We start from the raw sequence: 23,420 nt of genomic DNA, 5'->3' as shown, positions 1-23,420 counted from the left end.
AATTGATCTTTGCTGGGTCAAATTTGGGGACTCAATAAGTAAATGCTGTACTGTCAGGGGTGTTTGACATCTGTTACACTTTATTGGGTCAGCATGTGGTGTTGACATTAAGTGACCAAGCGAGAATTTTGTGTGTCCTATACGGAGCCTTGTTAGGATCACCTCTTTTGATCTTTCCTCCTGTGAGGATGTCCTCCATGCATACACTTCGGTTTTATGTTTTTAAGTTTATTTGTTGTTGAAACTGAGGACCATTCTCTTTTCCAATTCTGGTAAATCAATGGTTTAACCGATGTTATCCAGTCTGACACTGAGGCACGTGTAATTGTTGGAGGGATAGTGCAGGCTAATTTGGCAGCCGAGTCTGCATTTTCATTTCCTTTTATTCCCACGTGTGCTGGGATCCAACATATTTCTATTGATAATCCTGATTGGAGGAGTTGATGAAATTTTATTTGTATTTCCTGCACTATTTGGTTTACTGATTTATACTGTCTTATAGCATTTATAGCGCTGCATGAGTCACTGAAAATAACAGAGACACTTGCTTTTGCCTCAGATATCATATCAAGAGCCATCTGTATGGCTGTGACTTCAGCAGTAAAAACTGATGATATTAAAGGTAGGCTTCTTTTGATTAACATAATATTCGAATATGCAGATGCTCCTACTCCAATATTATTTTTGGAGCTGTCTGTATATACCATGAATTTGTTTCCTTTTCTTCTAATGTGCTCCAAAGCATGTTGGCAGTACATTTCTGTACTTGTCATTTGCTTTTTAAGTAGGTAAGACAGGGAGGTACATATCTTTATTTGTTTTAAAATCCATGGTGATGGCAATTCCATTGGTGGGTGAAAAACTGGATCTTTGTTATGCAAGTTCATTATATATTTAGCTCTTTTTGGGAAAGAGCTAGTACTATTAACTTCTGTTACTGGATTACAGTTTTGAAAGCAGTCAGCTTCAGGAGACGATCCCGCTTGCAATGAAAGGCCTCTTCGTATTGTTATCAAATTACGGTGATGTTTCAAGGGCAACACACCTGCCTCTACCAGAAGCGAGCAAAGGGGCACTTATAAACTCACTACCAACAATGGTGGGGAAACAAAATCATCAGCCTAATTTACATCAGAAACAAAATACCTGCAGTACTATTTTAAAAGTCTGACGTTATACGTATTTGGTCAAAAGTTCAAACCAGCTATCACAGCTTAAGGACAGCAAGAGAACGATCACTGGAAACCCCTAAAGTGAAAGAAGGTAAAGGATTAGTGAGAACTATGTGTTAGATATATATGAAACTTATATACTTACCAAGTAATTACATAACTATATTTTCTAACTAAGGGTAGCCTTTATTTTTAAAAATCATGGTAGTGCTTCGATAGTTTAGTGTAAGTGATGGAAACAACTTAGCAGAAAACCTCATTCTGTTTGTGACCTTATGTCATTCGAAGGGGAGGAGGGTGGGCTCTGATTCTGTAATTACTTGTTAAGTATATATGAAACTAATTTTATTATGAAATAACATTTTCATATAAGTAACTTAGCAAGTATGGTAATTACATAGCTGAATCCCACATTGAATGGAGGTGAAATACATATACATTTTCTACTCCAAAACATTAAGGAATGGTAATGATTTTGAAATCGAAAAAGTTGCTAGCATTAAAACAATATTTGTTGTTTCCTTATCTGGTAAGGGGAACTACTGTGGGTGAAAATTGCTTGGTGCTCACCTTAACCTGTAGTGGCGTGGCGGTTGAGCTGCGGGCCACCTCTAATTAAGTGGGAGCTTTGCAGTGAAGGATATGACCAATGGCTAGCAAAGCATAAAGAAGTGCCCTTGCCCAGGGTGCAGTACGAATATAGAAAACAAACAGACAATTTGTCAACTACACCAAACAAAACCACAACCCATCCACTAAAACTGGTGGGTACTCCTGGTACATTGTACCCCAAGGATCCAAAAAACTCTAAGACCTTATTTCAAGGTGAAGAGGGAGTAGGAGAAATTCCTATGCTTCCTCCCCCAATACTATGCCAGCCACTGATACTGGCGCCAATACACCAAAATTACATACACTGTTTTTCAAATAGTGAGACGTGAAGATCAATTTGCACTTCCAGTAGGTCGATTGCTGAATGGAAGTAAGGAACATATTGTGCCTGAAAGCTAATGAGGTAGAGATTGTTCTGACATCAAAAGCTTTCATTTTAAAAATAAGCAAAATGTCCTCCTGACTCTGAGAGTGTGGCTTAGAAATTAAGTCCCTCAAGAAGAAGGACACTGCTCTCTTAGTTAAAAGTTGAGACAGGTTCTTAACAGAACATCAGAGGTTAACGGGTGGTCCTGATCTTCTCAGTTCTGTTCAGGTAATTACCTGAAAGCCCTAACAGGACAAAGAACACTATTATTCCTCACAGCCGAGGATTTCCGTTAAGTTCTTAATAGAGAAAGAATGGATACAGGGCTTGGAAGGGTCCTCATTCTTGGCTTAAAATCCAAGGGAAAGGAGTAAACTGTCTCTCTGTGGAAACCTTCCTTTATCAATGGCTTGGATCTCGCTAATACATTTAGCAGTACCCAAGGCCACAAGGAAGAGAGTCTTCCAGGTAAGGTTTCTCAGAGAAGAGGGACACGGGTTCAAAAGAGGTACCTGTAAGCCACTTCAACACTACAAGGAGACCTCAGGTATCTTCCTTTCTTTGCTTTGACTTATCAAAGGACTTAATTAGGTTGTCAAGATTTGGGTTTGACGAACGATCTAAGTCCCTGACCTCAAACAACAAGTTAAGCATAGCTCGATACCCCTTAATGGATGATGACGAGAGATTCCTAGATCTCCTAAGATATAGAAAAAATTCTACTGGGTCACAGATGTCTCAGAAGAGATGCGTGTCTGAGACATCAGTTTCGGAAAAGCAGGTCTGCTTTGATCTCCGGTGTGATCGTAAACAAGTTAAGAGTTCTGCTGTGTTTTCCTGTCCCAGTTGGCCTTTCGAAAGCATTGGAGAACTCTCATATGCAGTCTGCCCAAACTAACAAACATCTCTATGGATGCCAACACCCCCAGCAGGTTCATCCATTGCTGAGCTGTGCAAGATGAAAGGGCCTTATATCTGTGAACTGTCTGAAAGCAGTTGGAAATTTTCTTGGGAGACATTAAAACACAAAAATCAGAGCTGAGAATCCTCCATAAATAGAGAATATATTGGGACAGGGTCTACTGAGACTTCTGTAGACTGATAAGAAGGCCCAGTTCCTTAGTAAGAAGTAAAACCTTGCGCAAGTCCTTCATGTACTTTTCTTTGATGGAATTGTAGCAACAGTTTATCTTCATTAAATGGAACTAATTTGAGAGAGGAGTGAGGAATCGAGTGAACACTTAAGGGGCCATCAAAAGGCAGAAGGAAAGGGCCCGAAATTTATATACTACTTTGCCCTAAAAACAAACCTTAGATACTTCCTGGAGACTGTTTGGATCAGAATGTGGAAGTATGAGTGCTGCATGTCTAAAGTTATCCAGTCACACTGGTAAATGGAGGAAAGGACTGAATGGTTTGTCTACATCTTGAATTTGTCTTCCAGACAAAATGACTGAGGGCACTTATATCTAAAATTTGTCTCCGGCCCACCGATGTTTTCAGAACCACAAAGTGACAGTTATAAAAAAACTTCCTCTAGGGGTTTCTTTTGGAGGAGTGAGGCAATTTCCTCCAAAAGGGCCGAATGTGTCTCTGAGCCTCTTGAGTAAGCTGTCAATGCAATGGAAGAAATGAATAATTGGTGAGCTTTTCAGGAACGGGATGGTGTAGCCCTCCTTCAGGACCTTGATGATTGATGGCTCTGATCCTCTGATCAGCCTCTTTTCCCAAAACTCTAGGAGTCTGGCTCCTACTGGCACATGAAGGACTTCACTCACTTTTGGGTACAGTCTTGGTTGAGCCTTTCTAAATGGACCTTGCCATGAATCATTCATTGGAATGTGTCCTAAATTGAGGTCTGGGTCTTTTGCCAAGAAAGGGCTGTTGCCGTATAGGAGATCCATATTGGTATCAAAGGCAGGTAAATCTTTGGAATGGTTGGAGGAATAAACCAACATATCTTTCATCAAATTCTTCTGAAGGTTAGACACAACTTTCTTAACAGTGTCCTGCAGGAAGAGATGCTGCTGGTCCAAGGAAAAAATTAACACAGCTGATTTGTGTCTGAGTGACTCCCTTAGAAATATAGGAGCAACAAAGCTCTCTCTTCTTAAGTACTCCCAAAGTGAAAAGAGAGAAGAACTCCATAGAGCTATCCCTAATGGCCTTGTCTGCAGAGGACAAGACTCCTAGCCAGTCAGAGGCACTTGATAATAATGCTTGGAAGTGGAAAGTGTTCTTAACCCATGTCCCCACTGTCCAGTCAAGGAAGCTAAAAATTTCAAAAAACCTTGAAGGATATTCTTAACAAGGTGGTCTAGCTCCGCCAACAAGAACGCAGAGCATCAAGAAGAGTCGATGAGAACAGAGAAATCCCCTTGGGAGGAAGCAGCGACTCCGAAAGGAGCTTTCCTAGTGACGACAGCAAGAGGGAGAAAAGGTGAAAGAAGCTTTCCTTTGCTCCTTTTTAGCTGAAAACCAATCTCCCATCTCCTTGAGAAAAATTTTGGAGGATGAAGAACGAACTATCTTGAGGAGTCTAGTCCTGTCGCTCAGATGAGTCCACATTATAAAAGTTGAAACAGGCTAGATGGGGCAGCTGGGGCAAAAAAGGATGGAACTTTCTTCAACAAGATCATCATTCAAGGTAATTGTTGTTTAATACAAGCCGATGATGGTTCATCTTGCTCTAAGGGCAACGACAGAAATAGGGAAACAAGTCTGGGAGCAGGTGCTTTGCGGTCAGAAGCGGGTGCCCTGTGACAGATTTAGCATATGTAATTTCACAGTCAACATAATTTAGCATGAAATGGCAAATGAGATCTGGTAACACTGCGTTGGGAGCTTGGGAGCTGGTGCTATGCCCCATACAGTTACAGTTTAACTACGAGAAGGCTAAGGGATAGTACTGGCTGGCACCAGGCGCTCAGGAGTTGGAGGCTGATGCTCAAGAGTTGGAGGCAGGTGCTCAGTAGCTGGAGGCAGGTGCTTGGGAGGTGGCACCAGGTGCTCAGGTGGTGGTGCTGGGTACTCAGGAGGCGGCGCCGGGCACTCGGGAGGTGGCGCTGGGCACTAGGGAGATGGCGCCGGGCACTCAGGAGGTGGTGCCAGGCACTTGGGAGGTGGCGCCGGGTGCTTGCAAGGTGGTGCTGTGTCCCATACAGCTACAGCATTGGTATGATAATTACCTTACATGTATGATAAATCTGCCTCTGGTATGATGTATGATAGTACCTTCTCCAGCTATCATATGTTTTATACAATAATTCTGGGGTTTGAGCTTTTCTAAGACTATTAATTAAAAAGCTTTTTCATCAAAATTAAATGTTCACAAGAATACGATGTATTTATGATAATTTTGGTAAAGAAACCACAATTTTGAAGTATCAGCACCATAACTTGGCGCACTCCTAATGAGACTCCTTTCCAATGGTGGTCTGTTGACACTTGAGATCATGCAACAGGCTCAACTGAGGGAGCAACTACCCATAGGCAACTCCCTTGGACTTTTGGTATGTCTCCTCCCAGGATTGGGGGAGCAGGACAGTGACCTTGCTCTAGAATAGATGGGATGAGTAGCCACCTCCTCTACTTGCACTGCACTATCACTTTGCACTTTCTTCATACGCACTATGATTGTAGCTCCCACTAGACTGATATTCTTATTGAACCTAAATTTGAGACTGGCAATGGCAAAAGGGTCAGAAACAAGAGAGCCAGGCATGGGAGTAGGTGGATGAAAACTAGGACACGAATTAGGAAAAAAGTTAGGAATAGCAAGCTAACTTCAAACCTAGATTAGGAGTTGTTTCTAGGCTACATGACCATCTCTCAGCTCTACAAGGCGCTTTCCTCTTCCTATCCCTTTCTAATTTGTCTAGGTGAGATCTAAGAACTTTCCACTTTTTCTCATCCTAAACAAGGCATTCAGCAAGTTTTCTCCCTATTATACTCCTGTCCCCCTACACTTACTGCAAACTGCATGTGAATCATAGAATGATTCAGTCAATCTGGTCTTACAACCTTTGCTACACTAACAAAGGCTAGAGGGACTAGAATCAAACATAATATGAAATCCTGATCCTAAACACAAAATAATCTAACAAATCTTGAAGGCTACTCAAAATTAGGAAATAATACTTCACTGAAACTAGTTATACAACAAAAACCCAATGAACAAAAGCTGCTTGAAACCCCAAATGTTTACTTGAAAGCAGCAGAAACAGAATGAGGTTTTCTGCCAAGTCGTTTTTAGTACTCCTGTTAGTGGGCAGGGCTTGTCACCAACATTAACTATCAAAGCACTACCATAATTTTTTAAATACAGACTGCTGAGTGAGTTAGAAACTATAGATATGTTATTACATGTTAAGTTACTAATATGAAAATGGAATTTTTATTCTAAAATTAATATTAATAATACTTACCTGTATAATTTATCTAGCCCTAAATCCCCAAAAACCGCACCAAAATTTACCACATTGGCAACCCTGTTACCTCCTATTCTGTCCGCCAGTTGGCAACACTGTCGTTGACAGATACAAAAACCTTCCCTCAAATCAGTTGTGATAGGCAGATCGTGGGGTAGGATGGGTTGGACTAGATAAATTATACAGGTAAGTATTATTAATATTAATTTTAGAATAATAATTCCATATTAATAAACATTACCTTAATATAATTTATCTAGCCCGATTAACCACATTGAAAAGGAGGAGGGAATCTGAATACAATTTCCCCTTCGGACAGAATAGGAGAAAACAAACAAAGAAATATATATCATAGGCAGTCAAAACTCAACCCAAGGTCAAAGATACTAACAACTCAAAGTCTCCTACCATAATGCCACCAAACTGCGGTAGCACAGGACAAGGAGTAAGTGCATAGTCAGTCCGTCTGTACTAAAGTCAGGTGACCGACCAGGTGACCAGTCAGACGAATTGCGGACAGCAAGGCTGCACCCTGAAGACTATCAAGCACTATTCTTTCCCTAAAGGATGAGTGTCTGGACTGTCTGGGCGATTCAAAGCTAAGCAAACCTTGGGGGTGTATCAACGCAACCCGACGTCGCCAGCAACGAATCGGCTCAAGAGCAACTCCTAACTCGAGCTTTCTGGTGCCAAGAGAAAGGACCGCGGAGCAAAAAGGCGATTCAGTCCTGAAGGACGAATGCCTGACAGTCCAACCTGGTCTCATGTTACACGATCATCGGGGGTGTATCAACGCAACCGACTTCGTCAACAAGAAACTCAGGGCTACTAAATGTCGCCTGATCTCACACGAGTGTCTGACTCCGAGAAGACAGGTGAGACAAAAAGTAGATGGTGAGCGAGTCACCAGATGACAGCAGACGATCCATCGAGTAATTCCCTGTCCAGGACAGTGGAAGAAGCAGGAGTCGTCAGGACAAGCGAACCAGTGGCTAGTCCTAGGTCAGCATCGACTCTGGGAGAAGCGTAGTCGCCAGTGCTGACAACCCAGTGGCTGGAACCATTTCACACTGACAATGGAAGCAGCATGAGTTGCCAAGCAGTCAGTCCTTGTCATCAACAACACCTAAATACCAAACTGCCTAATTCCCATTATAACTACGTCAAAAACTGCCATGGGTTATAATACAAAAACAAAAAATATATACAACAAAACAAAAATTAATGAATAATATACAGGTAGCAACCAAACGTAAAACAGGAAGACTACCTAATTCTCCTGTCTGACGACCTGTCCTGCCATCACCAACGGGCCCAAAGAACGAAGGTCGCCTAGAACTAGAGAAATATCCCTCAAGTAAAAAGAGGCAAAAATAGAATTAGAACGCCAAGTCGCCGCCTCAAGCACCTTGGCGACTGAGACGTTCTTCATAAAAGCTACTGATGTAGCAACTGCTCTAATACTGTGTGCTCTCGGCATCTGGTCTTCCCCAGCAGCCGAACCACCAGTTTTAACGATCAGATCTCTGAGAAAAAAGGATACACCATTCTTTGAAATAGGTCTCTTGACATTTCGGGGTGAAACAAACAGATGACGGGGACGACCCTGAATGTCCTTCGTGCGGCGTAAATAACATGAGAGCGCCCTAACAGGGCAAAGAACTAATTCCTCATTTAAATTACCAACAAAGTCGACCAGCGACTTCAGTACGAAAGACAGGGAATGTGATTATCAGACGATTCAGTCTTTGCGACAAATTCAGGAAGGTATGACAAAATCATGTCTTGTCCAGATCTGGCAACCAGAAAAGAGAGTGCTTGCAGTTCACCCACCCTCTTGGCTGTAACCAGTGAGACAAGGAAGAGTGTCTTAGAAGAGAGGTCCCTAAATTTGGCAGAATTCAGAGGCTCAAACGGAGGGAACCTTAAGGCTTGAAGGACTTTGTTAACGTCCCATGTCGGAGGCGAACACTGCGGCCTGGGTCGAGATAGGGAAAAAGATCGAAGTAAATCTCTAATGACATAAGATGAAGAGATCTTAGGGAGCCTTGCCTTAAAAACATAGGAAAGCATAGACCTATAACCCTTAATGCACGAAGGTGACAGGGCCCTGTCATGATGTAAATGAACTAAAAACTCCGCTACTTTCGGTAAGGAAGGTCTAGAAATTGAATGTCCTTGAGATTTACACCAACGTCTGTAAACCGACCATTTAGCCTGATAATTTACTCTGGTTGATTGCCGTCTGGCAAGAGCAACTGTCGCGCCACTCTGGAGGAGAACCCTTCGTGCTTGGAGAACCTCCTGATAGTCTCCAGGCATGAAGATGAAGCATGTGGAGCCTCTGATGGAACCGATGAAAATGGGGTTGTTTGAGAAGATCTGGTCTCTCTGGCAGGCGAATGGGGGGTTCCACCAGTGCTTCCAGAAGGTCGGGAAACCACTCCTTCTGTGGCCAGAAGGGGCCGATCAAGGCGAGATCCAGACGCTTGGTTGCCCTCACTTTGTTGAGGACTGACCTCACCAGAGAGAACGGAGGAAAAGCATAGGCTTGAAGTCCCTCCCAGTCCTGCAAAAGAGAGTCTGTCCCAGCACTCTGAGGAGTCTGGTAAGGGGCGAAGAATATCTGGCACCGAAAATTCAGTGGGGTGGCAAACAGATCGACTGTGACAGGCCATTTCTTCCTGAGGCTGTCGAAGACTTCCTGGCAAAGTGTCCACTCCAACCCTTGAACTTCGTTCGGTCTCGACAAGGCGTCTGCTAAGACGTTGTGATGGCCCAGGATAAACTGAGGGACCAACGTAATCCCCCTGTCTTCTGCCCAACACAGGATTGATCGGGCTTCTTGAGTGAGAAGATCCGACTGTGTGCCGCCTTGGTTTCTCAAGTACGAGACTGCTGTGGTGTTGTCGACAAAGATCGCGACAACCGACTCCAACAGTTGTTCCTGAAATGAAAGAAGGCCTAGGTACACTGCCCTCAGTTCCCTCCAATTTATTGACATGATCCTCTCCTCCTCTAACCAAAGGCCCGAAGCGGCTTCGGAGCCCAGGTGTGCGCCCCAACCTTGATCCGAGGCGTCTGACCAAAACATTAGGTCCGGAGGAACCGAAAGAAGAGATGTCCCTGACTTGAGGCGGTGAACTTGCATCCACCAACGGAGATCCTTCCGACATTGTGGAGAAGAGGCGACTATCGTGTCCTCGGACACGAAATCCCATGACTGGCGAAGTGTCGACTGAAGGGACCTCATTCTGAGACGACCTCCGGGAACCAGTTGGATGAGGGATGACAAATGGCCCAGGAGAGACCTCCAAAGAGATACTGGCTGCGTTACGAAGGACAAAAATTCTTCAATCAGACTCAGAAGCTTGTCTATCCGTTTCTGAGCGGGAGAAGCCCTCAAAATCTGGGAATTCAAAACAATCCCCAGATAAGTCATGATCTGGCAAGGGATTAGATTGGACTTGTCGAAGTTGACACGAATGCCCAACTCGACCGGAGACATTTCTCTAGAGATTCAGCCTGGACTAGCCAATCGTCCAGATACCGAAGCATCCTTATCTAACTGATGCAGAATAGCTGAAACAGGAGCCATCACCCGAGAAAAGACCTGTGGAGCAGTGGTGAGGCCGAAACAAAGGGTCTTGAACTGGAAAACTCCCGAGTCCGTGAAGGTAAGGTCTGCTTCTTGGATGGATGGGGATTTGCAGATAAGCATCCTGCAGATCGATGGAAATCATCCAGTCCCCCCTCCTGACGGATGAAAGAACAGTCTGGACCGTCTCCATCCTGAACTTGGACTTTAGAATGAACTTGTTCAAAACCGAAAGATCTATGATGGGGCGCCAGGCACCCGAGGCCTTTAGAACTACAAACATCCGAGAGTAAAACCCGGGAGAAGGAGGAGCTCGCTCTATGGCATCCTTCTCCAAGAGGGCCAAAAGCTCCTTCTCCAAGGCTTGACCCCTGATTGAGTGAGGGGAATAACTGCTGAACTCGAGAGGACGATTGGAAAGTGGAGGTCTGGAAACAAAAGGGATCTCGTACCTTCCTTCAGGACCTCCACCACCCAAGCATCCACCGCTCTCCCCTGCCAAGCTGACCAATGGCGGGAGAGACAAGCTCCTACTGCGGTCTCCAGGCGAGGTGATGACTCCTACTTCCGAAAATTCTTACGCAGAGACAAGGAAGAAGAAGAAGAAGAAGAAGAAGGTCCTCCTGGAGGTTGAGCTCTTTCTCTGCCCTTAGAGCCACGCCAAGAACCTCTCCCGCGTTTCAAAGGGTGAGCACCAGAGGATGAAGTAGAGGCACCAGCAACCTGAGATGTACTCTGGAAAAAAGAGCCAGAAGGAGGTTGTTGGGCTGGAGCAGAAGGTACAGATCTGGTCTTAAACTTACGCTTACTCCTTGAAGGAACGGGAGGAAGACCAGAGGAAAAAGCTCTTGATAAGGCCCAGTGAGCTTGGGAAGAGGCATCACCTTGATGTTCCTTCAAAACCTCAGAAAGCACAGAAATATCAAAAAGGAAATCGCCAAAAGGAGAAGAGGACAACAGACGGGTTCTCTGAATCTCCGATACAGAGGAGGGTAACTGCGACAAATACAGGTTACGCCTTAGAGAAACAAGAAAGGCCTGCATTGAAGCAGCAAGCTCGTTCTGATGTACAGAAGCGATTGAAATGGATGAGCAGAATTTCTCAAAAAGAGGAGCATCAGGAGGAACAAACCCGGAGTTCTTGATATACATTAAAAGCCCTCCGAGGACCCACATATTGAAGGATTGAGCTTCTTGTAAGGAGCTCATAACAGACTCCATAGCAATAAAATCTTCAAATGAGACAGAGACCAAAGCCTTAGAAGGCAAGGGTTGACTTGAAAGTCGGACAAAATCAGGATTTGGCTTGGTCGAGAGAATGAAGAATTATCCGCCACCTGGTAAACTCCTCTCCGGTGTCGTAGAAGAGAAGAGAGCTTCCTCTTCCCTTCCCCGATCACCTTCGAAAGTTTAGCGGCAACGTCCGCCCTCACTCTCGCGAACCTCTGGGCAAAGGGAAAACGTAAAAATTCCCGTGACCGGGAAGGACCGTCAAGAAAAATCCCTTCTGTAATACAACGAGGCAGAGGCTGCTTCTGCTCTTTAGGCCTCGCCTGAGGAAGAAAACTCAAAATTAAATCAAAAAGTTTCTTGAATTCTACATCATGACATCCATTTGAGGAAACATCAATATCACACGAATCCGCGTCATCATCATCATCATCGTCAGATCCTAACTTAGAAACTTCCCCTGAAGTAAAATCCTGACGACTAGCTATCTTAGGTCTGACACTAATATCCCTCCCCCCTTCTCCTAAATAAGCGCCCTTTGGCACTGTTACGGGACTAACAGGGGACACGTTGGGTAAAGATTCGTTAGGCACCTGCCCGGACCGGATCCCCCCCTAGGCCTTCGCCACGACGGGGTTCACAAGCCGGGTATCTGTCGCACCGTTACCCATGGTGCTGTCGACAGGTACCTGACGAGGAGCTGAAAATGAATCTAAAAGAGTGTTAGACATTCTGGTAAAGGCTTCTTGAAAATTCTCTGACAGATTGTTAAACTTAGCTGAAATATCTCTATCTAGACTCAGCTGTAATTTCTTAAAATTCTGTTTCCAGGTAGTTTCCATTGCCAAAATCTTTGAATCTACATCAGAAATAACTTCACTAATTACCGGTTGTACAGGGGGCAAAGCATCAATTAATTCGGAATCGGAGTCGTACGATACCGAAACCGAAGAGCCAGAACCATGAGCGCCCAAGTCAAAGAATTCGTTAGATACAGTTCTAGCAATCGATTTCTTTTTCTCCTTAACCGATCTTTTACGCTGCAAGATTGTTTGGCGTTTCATATAAGCAGTCATATCCTCGTCAGACCAGGGCTTACATACGTCACAACGAGAAGTCAAGTCACAAACCTGTCCACGACAAGAGCTACAAATGTCATGGGGTTCATACTCCCTGCTACTCATCCTTGTCCCACAAACCGGGCAGTTCCTGATGTTGCTGGCAGAAGGAAGCATCGTAATTTCTTGGCAATCCATTGTAGAATTGGACAGGTCAGTAGTTCCGGGTCGCGCAAAAGTTCGTAATTTAAGATAAGAACCACAACAGAAATCAAAGTTAATTCACTATTTCGTGATGTAATGCGTGAGTGGTAATTCACATAAAGTCTCATTTAACAAATAATGAAAGCTTTAAAGGCACAAAAATGTTTAAGGAAATTTATAAAGAGCGGCCGTGATGTAAACAACACGGGCGCTCGTTAACAACTGATTTGAGGGAAGGTTTTTGTATCTGTCAACGACAGTGTTGCCAACTGGCGGACAGAATAGGAGGTAACAGGGTTGGCAATGTGGTAAATTTTGGTGCGGTTTTTGGGGATTTAGGGCTAGATAAATTATATTAAGGTAATGTTTATTAATACAGTAATTTAACTTGATAGGTCTTTTTCTCCTCATATCAACTGGTATGAGAATGTTTTTCAGCTTTATATCTCTCATATTATTATCATGACTACAGTCCCCGCAAAAAAACTATACATTTTTACTGCAAAAAAATCTATACATGAGAAAATTTGTAAAGATTTCACTTGTGTCCCCATGCTCGATTAGTTGGTTCAGACTTACTCCGCTGCTCTATATCCTTCAGTGAGCTGCCCACACTCGTTGAGGAAGAAGCTAATTTATGTCCCTGTTAAATGCCACCATTTTCACTTTCTCATGAGCTTTGCTGCCCTATAACTTCACTCCAAGTGGTCAGAATGGGTCAAACTAAGCGATCAATGGAAGAGAAGAGCTGTGCCCTCACCCTATTACAACAAGGAGTCTGTGATATGTGTAGCCGCAGACCTGAAAGTCACTAGGATGGCAATTTACAGCCTCAAGAAAGCTACTGCATATAGCCTCCTGCACTGCACCACCCAGAAAACCTGGCTCTGGACCCCCAAAGAAGACGTCTGTTTGTACTAATATGATTATGAGGAAAGAAGTACTAGTAAATCCTTCTATAACTGCCATAGCCATCAAGAAAAAGCATCCTGAACTCCTGAAGGAGGTCTCTGTATGGACTATTCAATACTGCCTGCAGAAGGACCTCAAATTGCCTAGTTGTCGAGCCACCAAGAAGCCCTGGCTAACTGTAACCATGAAAAAAAACTTAATTTCTGTAATAAATACAAGCATTGGACCTCTAAGCAGTGGCAGAAAGTGATGTTTAGCAATGAAAGCATCTTCAGGTTGGTCAGGGGTGGCTCCAACATCGTCCGTTGTCTGAGTAATGTGTCCCATTATGACCCCTGGTGCACAGTGAAAACAGTGAATCACCCTGACAGTGTTATGGTTTGGGGTGCTTTTAGTGGAAATAAGGACACTGGTGGACTGCACGTTCTTCCTAAGAATGTAACAATGAAGGGCAGTAATTATATTGATGTTTTGAAGGATCACGTTGGTGATATGGGGTAATCATGAGTGTGACTTTCTTTATGCATGGTGGTGCCCCTGTCTACAGGTCATAAGCTGTGAAAAAGTTCTTTGAGGACCATAATATCAGCATTTTGGAGTGACCAGGCAATTCCCCACATTTGATTCACATCAAGAATGCCTTGAATAAAATGAAAAATTAAATAGAAAAAAAAAAAACTGACCGACCATCATCCGGGAACTGAAGGAGACACTGAGGAAGCTTTGGATCACCATAGATGCCTCCTACTTCTCCAACCTTGCAAATTCAATGCCCAGACAACTTCAGATGGTAATCAAGAACAAGGGAAACATGACCAAGTACTAGACGTGCGTACAATAATGAAAATAAGACACATGAAAGTTAAAATTAAATTAAAATAGTAAAAAACATTTTTTGTTTTTTTTATCCAAAATTTCTTAATGAATAGATTTTTTGGGAGGCCACTGTAGTATATTACAGTATTATGATTAATAACATTTTCTTCTCTTATAATGCTCTAAATCAATCACTTTGTGCATTAATATACACAGACACTTTACTTTAAAATCACAAAGTATCCAATATTATACTAAATATTTTACATATTATATTAAAACTAGTATTATGTACTAATAAATAAATGTTCTGCTTTTCTTCTTTTAATGCTTTACTTACTTTTTCTCCTAAAATGTGCTACACACTTCCGTAAATATTGGTCAATTACATTACGTATAAACTTTTCTGAAAAATAAGCAAGTCTAGATCTTTTGTGCCCATTTGCAAAAGAAGTACTGTAGATCTTTTGTGCCCATAAGTCTTATATGCCATCAAACAGAGGTAAAATTATTACAAACTGAGAAGGCCAAAAAATTTATGTAATTTGTTATAAAAGGCATTCAAGACAAAAACAAAAGATGAAGAAAAGAATCAACATTCTGAATAGACTGCTTCATGCATGCAAATCATGGCAATGAAAAAAAAAAAGTGTTACTCTCCCAAAGTTTAACAACACGGATATTCATTCTTCCTTAGGTTTCATTGCTAAAGAGCAATCTTTACTTAAAATCATGGCTCTTCAAGACTGACAACCTTAAGGACATCTTTTGTTATGAACAAATTAAAAGTCATCTGCTTGTTTAGGAAAAGCTGTACAGCATATGGCATTAGATATTACCTTTAAAATAATAGCACCCTTGATTACCAGTAAATATCACTACCCCAAGTACTCACTCTCTCCTGTCATGACTGCCTGAGTATAACGTTTTGGCAACATGCTGGTGTAACCATAAAAGCTTGACTGCTGGACTGGAAAGATAAAAGGTAAGCATCATCATTAACGATCAATCAATATATAGTAAAATTCACATAATTTTCACATGGAAAAAATTAGCTTCGTTGTAAAGCACTCCTTAATCCCATACTTCACTTAAGGTTATGTAATTTCTTCACACTGAAGTTGAAGTAAAGGAAATAATTAATAAACATATCTTATGACAATGGCTGTTTAAGCATAAGAAAGCAACAATATATTTACAAAAAATAAATTTCTGAAAAACTCATGACTAATAAGATAATTAGCCATCTTTGAAATCACTTAGTCATCCCAAACAATTCAACTCCTCTTACATAAGAGGGTAACAGCAATCAGCATCTCCCAGTCTCAAGTAGCAATCAGTCTCACTATTTATGTCATCTGATCATTCAGCGATAAGAAATTCAAAGAGCTGAGAGGCAAGAATTCACTCAATTTGTACAGATGCTGTACTACAAACAATAGAGTTACATTGTGAAAGATTCAAAATTAACAGCAATGCTTCAGTTGTTTAGTGCAGGTGACCAGTACCGCCCACTAATGGAAATAAAGGCAGTCCCCAGTTACTGGCGGGGAATCTGTTCCGACGGCATGATGATAAGCAAAAATTGCTGATAACTGGATGTCAGCACAGATAACAAGATGATGGCGTCCATAACCGGACATCAGTGCCTCTCTTAGGTATGTATTGAGGCCAAAACCTGATTATTGGCATCGATAATCAGAAATCTGTGCATATCAGCACAGAAAATTGCTCATTTTTGCCACTAGACAAGCGCCATAAAACCAGACCACTGAGAGCCAAGGCCGCTCATAACCAGGGACTGCCTTACTATGAAGGACTTAGAAGATAACCTCATTCTGTTAATGCTTATGTCCATCAGAGGGGAGGAGGGAGGGCTCCGATCATGTAAATATGTACTATTATAACCATTGATATGTTTTGATGCGACTGAAATTTGTTTATTACTTGCCTCACTATGCTGAATGGTGGAAAGGCAGAGAGGTCCTTGTTCGACCAGTCTTGCAGCATTGCTTTTGCAGCATTGCACTGTCATCCATGCTAGAGGATCTGGGACAAGTGAACAGAACAACAAGAGACGGTAGTTCCTGGAGGTTGCAAAAAGATCCATGATTGGTTTCCCCCACTGTTTCCACAGATATAAGCAGACCAGCAAATCTAAATTCCACTCTGTTGGGAGAACCTGCCTCTGACGACCCAATTTATCTGCTAGAACGTTTAGCTTTCCCTGAATGGAACGTGTTAGGATTTTGGTGTGATTCTGGTCTGCCCAGAGAAGACGATCCCTTGCTACTTCGTATTGGGAGAACAAGTGAGTCCTCCCTTGCTTTTTGATAAAAGACAGGGCAGTAGTATTGTCTGAGTATATTGCCACTGTCTTGTTGAACACATCCAACACAAAGAACTGTAGTCCTAAGTGTATCACTTTTAATTCTGTGATGTTTATATCCAATTTTTTTGCTTTGGGATCATGTCCCTGGGATTTCCTTGCTCCCTAGAAGAACTCCCAAACTTAGATCCAATGCATCCGAGTAGAAATCTAAGTTGGCATTCAAAGGGAGGAGAGACTTTCCCTCCAACAATTTTTTTTTTAATGTAATGATAGCTATAGGAAATAATAGTAGATAGGGTAGCGTGAAAACTGTGAGAGAGACAATCAAAAGTACAGTGAAATTAATGAGAAAGAGAAAAAGAAGGAAAGAGAATAATCAGAGTATGTACAGTGAAAATAACGAAAAAGAGAAAGAGGAAGAGAGAGAGAGAATTGAGCTTTGGTGTGTGAGCCAGAATTTGATCAACAAAACCTTAGTCACAGGAAGTTGAACCATAACATCATCGCAATTAAAATCTTAAGACCGTCTTAAATCTTTGACCTGTGACCTCGCACCAGACTTACTCAGCTTCTAACGAGAACATGGCTTCTTCTCCAGGAGGAGGTATTAACATGTTAAATTATTGACTCTGCCTGGAAAAGGAGGAATTAACATGTTATTCCCACCTAAAAGGGGATGGGGAAAAGATAAGGGAAAGACCACTTCACGAATCAAGAATCAAGTTGGGCAGAGAACCAGAACCTACACCAGCTAAGGAGGTGGTGCCGAATTCGAGCCGAGGGCGGCTGAATTTCAGAACGACAGAAGAAGACAGAGAGGACCAGCAGCCGTCGTTCAGAAAAGAAGTAGAAATATTGCCAGGGTCCAAAATAGATTTATAAGCTTTGTAGTTGTAGCTTGTACTCTTTACCACAGTAAAGAAAGAAACTCTGCTGTTCTTCTCATTCAAACTTCTCCTGAGAGACTAAGCTGACTAAGATTACTAATCCAGAACTAACATTAAGAGGAAGCATAACTAATAATCAAGAAGAAAGAGCAGGTAAGCAAACATAACTCGAACACTCTACCTTGAAAAGGGCACAACATTAATTCCACCATAGCAAGTCTCTATTTTGGAAGTCATAGGAAAAACCAACGTGTCTGGGTAATTCTTCCTGTCCCAGCTGACCCTTAGGAAGAACTGAAGAGCTCTCATGTGGAGTCTGCCTAGGAAGACAAACTGCTCCATGGAGGACTATGTCCCCCAGAAGACTCATCCACTTGTTGACTGAGCAGCTTTCAAGAGAAACTCATTCACCGTCCTCAGGCAGGGCTTCACTCTCTTGGAGAACGGAAAAACCTGAAAATTCAAGAGTCTATCATCATTCCCAACTATAGAATCTCCTGAGAAAGAATCAGTGAAGAAGCCAATCATCTAGATAGCTAGATAGAAGATGATGTTGATTCTCATAAGATGGAGTCATTTTGTGAGGAGAGTGAGAACTTTGGTGAAGACTTGTGGGGCCATCGAAAGGCTGAAGCACAAAGCACGAAACTGGAATAGTACTAGGTTCTTGAACACAAACCTGAGGTACTTACTGGAGTCTGGATGGATAGGGATGTGGAAGTACGCATCCTGCATATTGATGGAAGTCATCCAATTTCCTGGCAAATGGATGACAGGATAGTTTTGGTCAACTCTATCCTGAATTCTGTTTTTGGACAAAGAAACTCATGGCACCAACATCCAGGATGCCCTCTAGCCTCCTGACAATTTGGGAACTATAAAGAGTCGGTTGTAGAAACCTAAGGAATTCACGTTTTCAATTAATTCTATTGCCTGTTCCTGAGGAGAGACACTTCTAAGAGGGCCAAAAACCTGTCTGAGCCTGCCTACAGAGTAGGTTGGCAATATGATGGGCGAACTGACTAAGGGAGGTTTCTCCCTGAAGGACATTTACAATTCTTCGTTCTACTCCTTTTTCTCAATATCTCTCCAAAAAGAGAAGGAAGGAAGACTCCTTGATGGCCCATGACAAGAAACGGGCGCTAGCACGGGGTCTAGAGTAAGCCTCATCTGCAGATGGGAGACTGTCCTGAAACTAAAGGCAGTTGCCTCTTTAAGACATCTAGAAAAATGAGCCAACAGGTCCTGAGTGCTTTTCTTTTGGAGGTCTGATAAGATTCCAAGCACCGTGGACTGTGGGAACAGGTGATGCTGATCAAGGGGTGCAAACAAGCTCTGATTTCTGTAAGGGAGTAACTCCCTTAGAAGTATAAGAGTACCAAAGCTCTCTTCTTTAGGACTCCCATTGCATACAGAGAGGGTAAACTCTTGGGAGTCATCCCAATGCCCATCTCTATGCACGAAAGGACCCATAGCCAGTCCACTGCACAATCCTTGGGCAAAACAGCACAATTCTTACTCTTGTGTGTCTTGTGTGCAAGAGCACCCATGGACCAGTCTAGGAAGCTCAAGACTTCAAAAACTTTGAACAAGTTCTTGAGAAGGTAAGCCAACTATGAAGCAGAGAACATAATCTTGGCTGAAGAGAATGCTGATCTATGGGAGAAATCTATTAATCCAGAGAAGTTCCCTGGAAGGAAGCAGACACTTCCAAGGAAGGCATTTCTCCTGTAGCATAAGACAAGTATCTCCTGTGAGACAATCAAGGAGGGAACTGAAAAAGGCACTCTCCCTTGTTCCCTCTTTTCTGCGAGCCATCTCTCAACCTCATTCAATGCCTTCTCTGCTGAAGACGAAAGCACCAACTTGAGCAATCTAGCAGAGCCTATATTAACTATCTACCATAAAAGCAGAAGCCGGTGAAGATGCTGACACTAATGAGAAAAAATATGGAAAAGTAGCAAGGAGATACCTTAATAATGACACATAAGCTGAAGGGGGAGTGCCATAGTCTGCTACTTTCTTGTCATAAGATACTGGGGATAAGGTTAAGTCTGGTGGAAGATGATGAGCCGACGGAGCCTTCTTGAATAGGTCCAGATTCTGCCGTCAAGCTTGCGTTAAATAGGATCAGAAGACGAATCGACAGCTGTGGGGGGACTGAGAACTAGCAGCAGCAGTCTGAAGGCGAGGAGTCAGCTGTGTGGATGATGGGGCTGAGCACTGGATTCCTGGAGCCACAAGAAAGTGACTATGCTGTATGCCAATGGGCACTCCATAACTACTGGGCACTCTGACATTAACGGGCACTTGGAGGATAACAGATGCTTGAGCACTAATGGGCGCTCAGTTGTTAACGAGTGATTGGACACTCTTGGGCACTCATGCAGTAACTGGCTCTCAGATGCTAAAGAGCAAACGGAGACTCTAGAGGGCCTGGGTGCTAATGGATTCTCAAGTCTACTCGATGCTCTGACTCCTGGAAAAACTCAGGAACTGCTGGACACTTGGGCACTATCAGGCATAGTAGGCACTAAGGAGTTTAAAGGAATGACTCTCAAAAGACAATGAGGAGCGCTTACAAGAAGCAGGTGCTCCAAAGAAAAATGCTCTGGGCTGTCCCAGTGACTATAGGACAGATGAGGGCTACAGACAGGTTCCTTGAACTTTTTACATGGCACTTGATGAGGGTGCGTTAAATCCACTGCATGCCTTTCCAGTGGGAGTGATTCATCCACAAAGCTCCACTGGTACCTGGGACTGGAATCCTCCAAGCTTGAAGCAAGGCAATGCACTTCCATGGAGACGCCTTTCCGGTGGCTCTCCGTTGCAACCGGGGAATTGGCAACAGGTGTGTGATTTAAAATTTTAGCTGCTATGCTCACCCAAGTGAAACTATAGCTATGTAATTACTTGGTGAGTTACTTATATAAAATTTTATTTCCTAATCTTGTGTGTCATTTTCACAGCATTCAAATTTCCTACTATGTACAAATACATTCTACATGAAACTAAATTATATGGGCAGCATTCATGTCAAAGGATTCACAATGTTCTTAACTTCTAGAAATAAAATGAGAGGTATTGTTGCAAAAACACAGATGAACTGGGAAAAGTACTTCATTATTAACTACTAAATTACCTGTACATCCAAAAGCAACAACTGAGACGGAGATCAGAATTATCTTATATGATATTTCAGCTCTAAATATATTGGGCCACCATATTTCAAAGAAGCTTACAAAGATTAACATCAGAAGAGACACCACATAACCTGAAAAGAGTGACAATCACATTACAACTAATTATAGCATAAATTCAAATAATATAAATTTTCATAACAAATTTATTATTTGGATACTTACCTACTGTTAAATTTAGCTATATCTCCCCGCCGATTAGGCGAGTCGGCATTCAAACAAAAAAAATTGAAGGGCTGGGCTGTCTAGTTTACCTGTTCTCCACCAGGTGTGTTTCGAATGTTTTGTCTCGTCAGAATTCTCCTTGACAGCCCACTAAGTTGTGGGGAGGCTGGGTGGGTCTACTTTAACAGTAGGTAAGTACCAAATAATAAATTTTATTATGAAAATTTATATTATTTGAGATGAATCTCACCTACTGTTAAATTTAGCTGATTCCCACATTAAGAAGAGGATGGTGTGTAGTGCAGCTAGACAAAATTCTGCTCAGCCATTCGAGCTAAAGGTTTCTTATATAAAACCCAAAACATTCTCACCTGATCTGGAATCCTTGGTGGATTTTACTACCACCATAAGTTGGATTCCATTCAGAGAGCAAGGCTCTCATATGAATGCAGCAAAGAGCAGCCTTGCGGAGAAAACTGCTTCGAGTCAGCCAGCATGAAACGCAAGCGGTATGAGGGACCCTTGTACCTGGGTCCAAAAGCCCTATAAAACGACATTCACTTAAAATGAATACCTTTACAATATAAAGGTACGCTCCTATACAAAAGTTGTACCTTCATGCTCCCCAAAATATTAAAACCCGGGATTTAAACAAGAGCCTAAAGAATTGCTTTTTTTCGGTTCAGGAAAAGACTATCCACTACTAGTATTGGATTAAGGGCTTTACTGTTTTCAAACACAATTCTGTATACTTAAGGTAGTGATCGGGCAAAAACTATATTGTACTCCTACTGTGACACATTCTGGAGCGACAAATTGACTTAACACTAAGTGAAGTTGCAACTTCTGCTCACATTATGAATGTATAACTTCAATAAGGTTGAAGATATGGAGCTAGTTCTCATGCACTAGCCTATCCATTATGTCACAGAGGACCTTGTGTTCCTTGACAAAGTTTCTAAAAATCATAACACAAAAGGTTAACCCTTTAACGCTGATTGGACGTATTAAACGTCGACGAAAATTGTCTGTCGAGTGCCGAACCGATGTATGAAACATCGACGAAAAAAGTTTTTTAAAAATTGGCGGAAAAATAGTTATAGGCCTACTAGGCAAAAACTTTTGAATCACGCGCCTTGGGCTATGCTGGGAGTTCACGGATCAAGCTGTTGTTTTGTTTACAATCGTTACCTAGGCGTGCAAGTGCGAATTTCTTTCTTCTTGACCTGAAAAGCATCAGCGACACATCTCAGAAATTTCTTCACTTTGACATAATTTTTGCATCATTTTATATTAGGTGTTACATAGAGTTTTAAATGTGAAAATGTGCACAATTACATGTAGAATACAAAGAAACAACTCATGGTTGTAGCTTTTATCAGTTTTGAAATATTTTCATATAAATAACGATAAGTGCCAAAATTTCAACCTTTGGTCAACTTTGACTCGACCGAAATGGTCGAAAATCACAATTGTAAGCTAAAACTCTTACATTCTAATAATACTCAATCATTTACCTTCATTTTGCAACAAATTGGAAGTGTCTAACGCAATATTTCGATTTATGGTGAATTTAAAAAAAAAAATCTTTTTCCTACGTCCACATGGTAACTGCCAAAAAAATCATAAATTTTTTTGTCTGATTGTCATAATATTTGCACAGTTTTATATTAGCCGTTAAATAAAGTTTTGTATATGAAAATGTGTGAAATTTCATGTAGAATACAAATAAAAAAAACCCATGGTCGTAATTTTTATCAGTATGAAATATTTTCATATAAATAACGATAAGTGCCAAAATATCAACCTTCGGTCAACTTTGACTTGACCAAAATGGTAAAAAAACGCAATTGTAAGCTAAAACTCTTACATTCTAGTAATATTCAACCATTTACCTTTATTTTGCAACAAATTAGAAGTCTCTAGCACAATATTTAGATTTATGGTGAATTTATGAAAAAAAAAACATTTTCCTTACGTCTGCGCGGTTACTCTTCCGAAAAAAAATCACAAATTTTTTCGTCTGATTGTTGTAATGTTTGCACCATTTTAAATTAGCCTTACATAAAGTTTTATATATACAATTGCCTGCAATTTTATGTAGAATACAACAAATAACAACCCATGGTTGTAGCTTTTATCAGTTTTGAAATATTTTCATATAAATAAGGATTAGTGCCAAAATTTCAACCTTCGGTCAACTTTGACTCGACCGAGATGGTAAAAAAACGCAATTGTAAGTTAAAACTCTTACATTCTAGTAATATTCAATCTTTTACCTTTATTTTACAACAAATTGGAAGTCTCTAGCACAATATTTCGATTTATGTTGAATTTATGAAAAAAACTTTTTCCTTACATCTGCGCGGTAACTCTTCCGAAAAAATAATAATAATTTTTTGTCCAATTGTCGTAATGTTTGCACCATTTTAAATTA

At 41.7% G+C, this 23,420-nt stretch overlaps 1 protein-coding gene across 2 annotated transcripts in view; it reads right to left on the bottom strand.

Moving 5' to 3' along the window:
- Positions 1 to 23,420, bottom strand: part of LOC135196143 (equilibrative nucleoside transporter 4-like) — a gene marked incomplete in the record, with an annotated part of 265,861 nt that overhangs the window by 159,978 nt on the left and 82,463 nt on the right. For both annotated transcript variants that reach the window (XM_064222693.1, XM_064222692.1), the window contains 2 exon segments: positions 15,295 to 15,369; positions 20,761 to 20,892. In XM_064222693.1, coding sequence (XP_064078763.1) covers positions 15,295 to 15,369; positions 20,761 to 20,892 — 207 coding nt within the window.

The sequence above is a fragment of the Macrobrachium nipponense genome, chromosome 17 (genome assembly GCF_015104395.2).
Source record: "Macrobrachium nipponense isolate FS-2020 chromosome 17, ASM1510439v2, whole genome shotgun sequence".
NCBI lineage: Eukaryota > Metazoa > Arthropoda > Malacostraca > Decapoda > Palaemonidae > Macrobrachium > Macrobrachium nipponense.
Note: the sequence above shows the minus strand (reverse complement) of the source record. Positions and strands in the feature narration are given on the sequence as shown.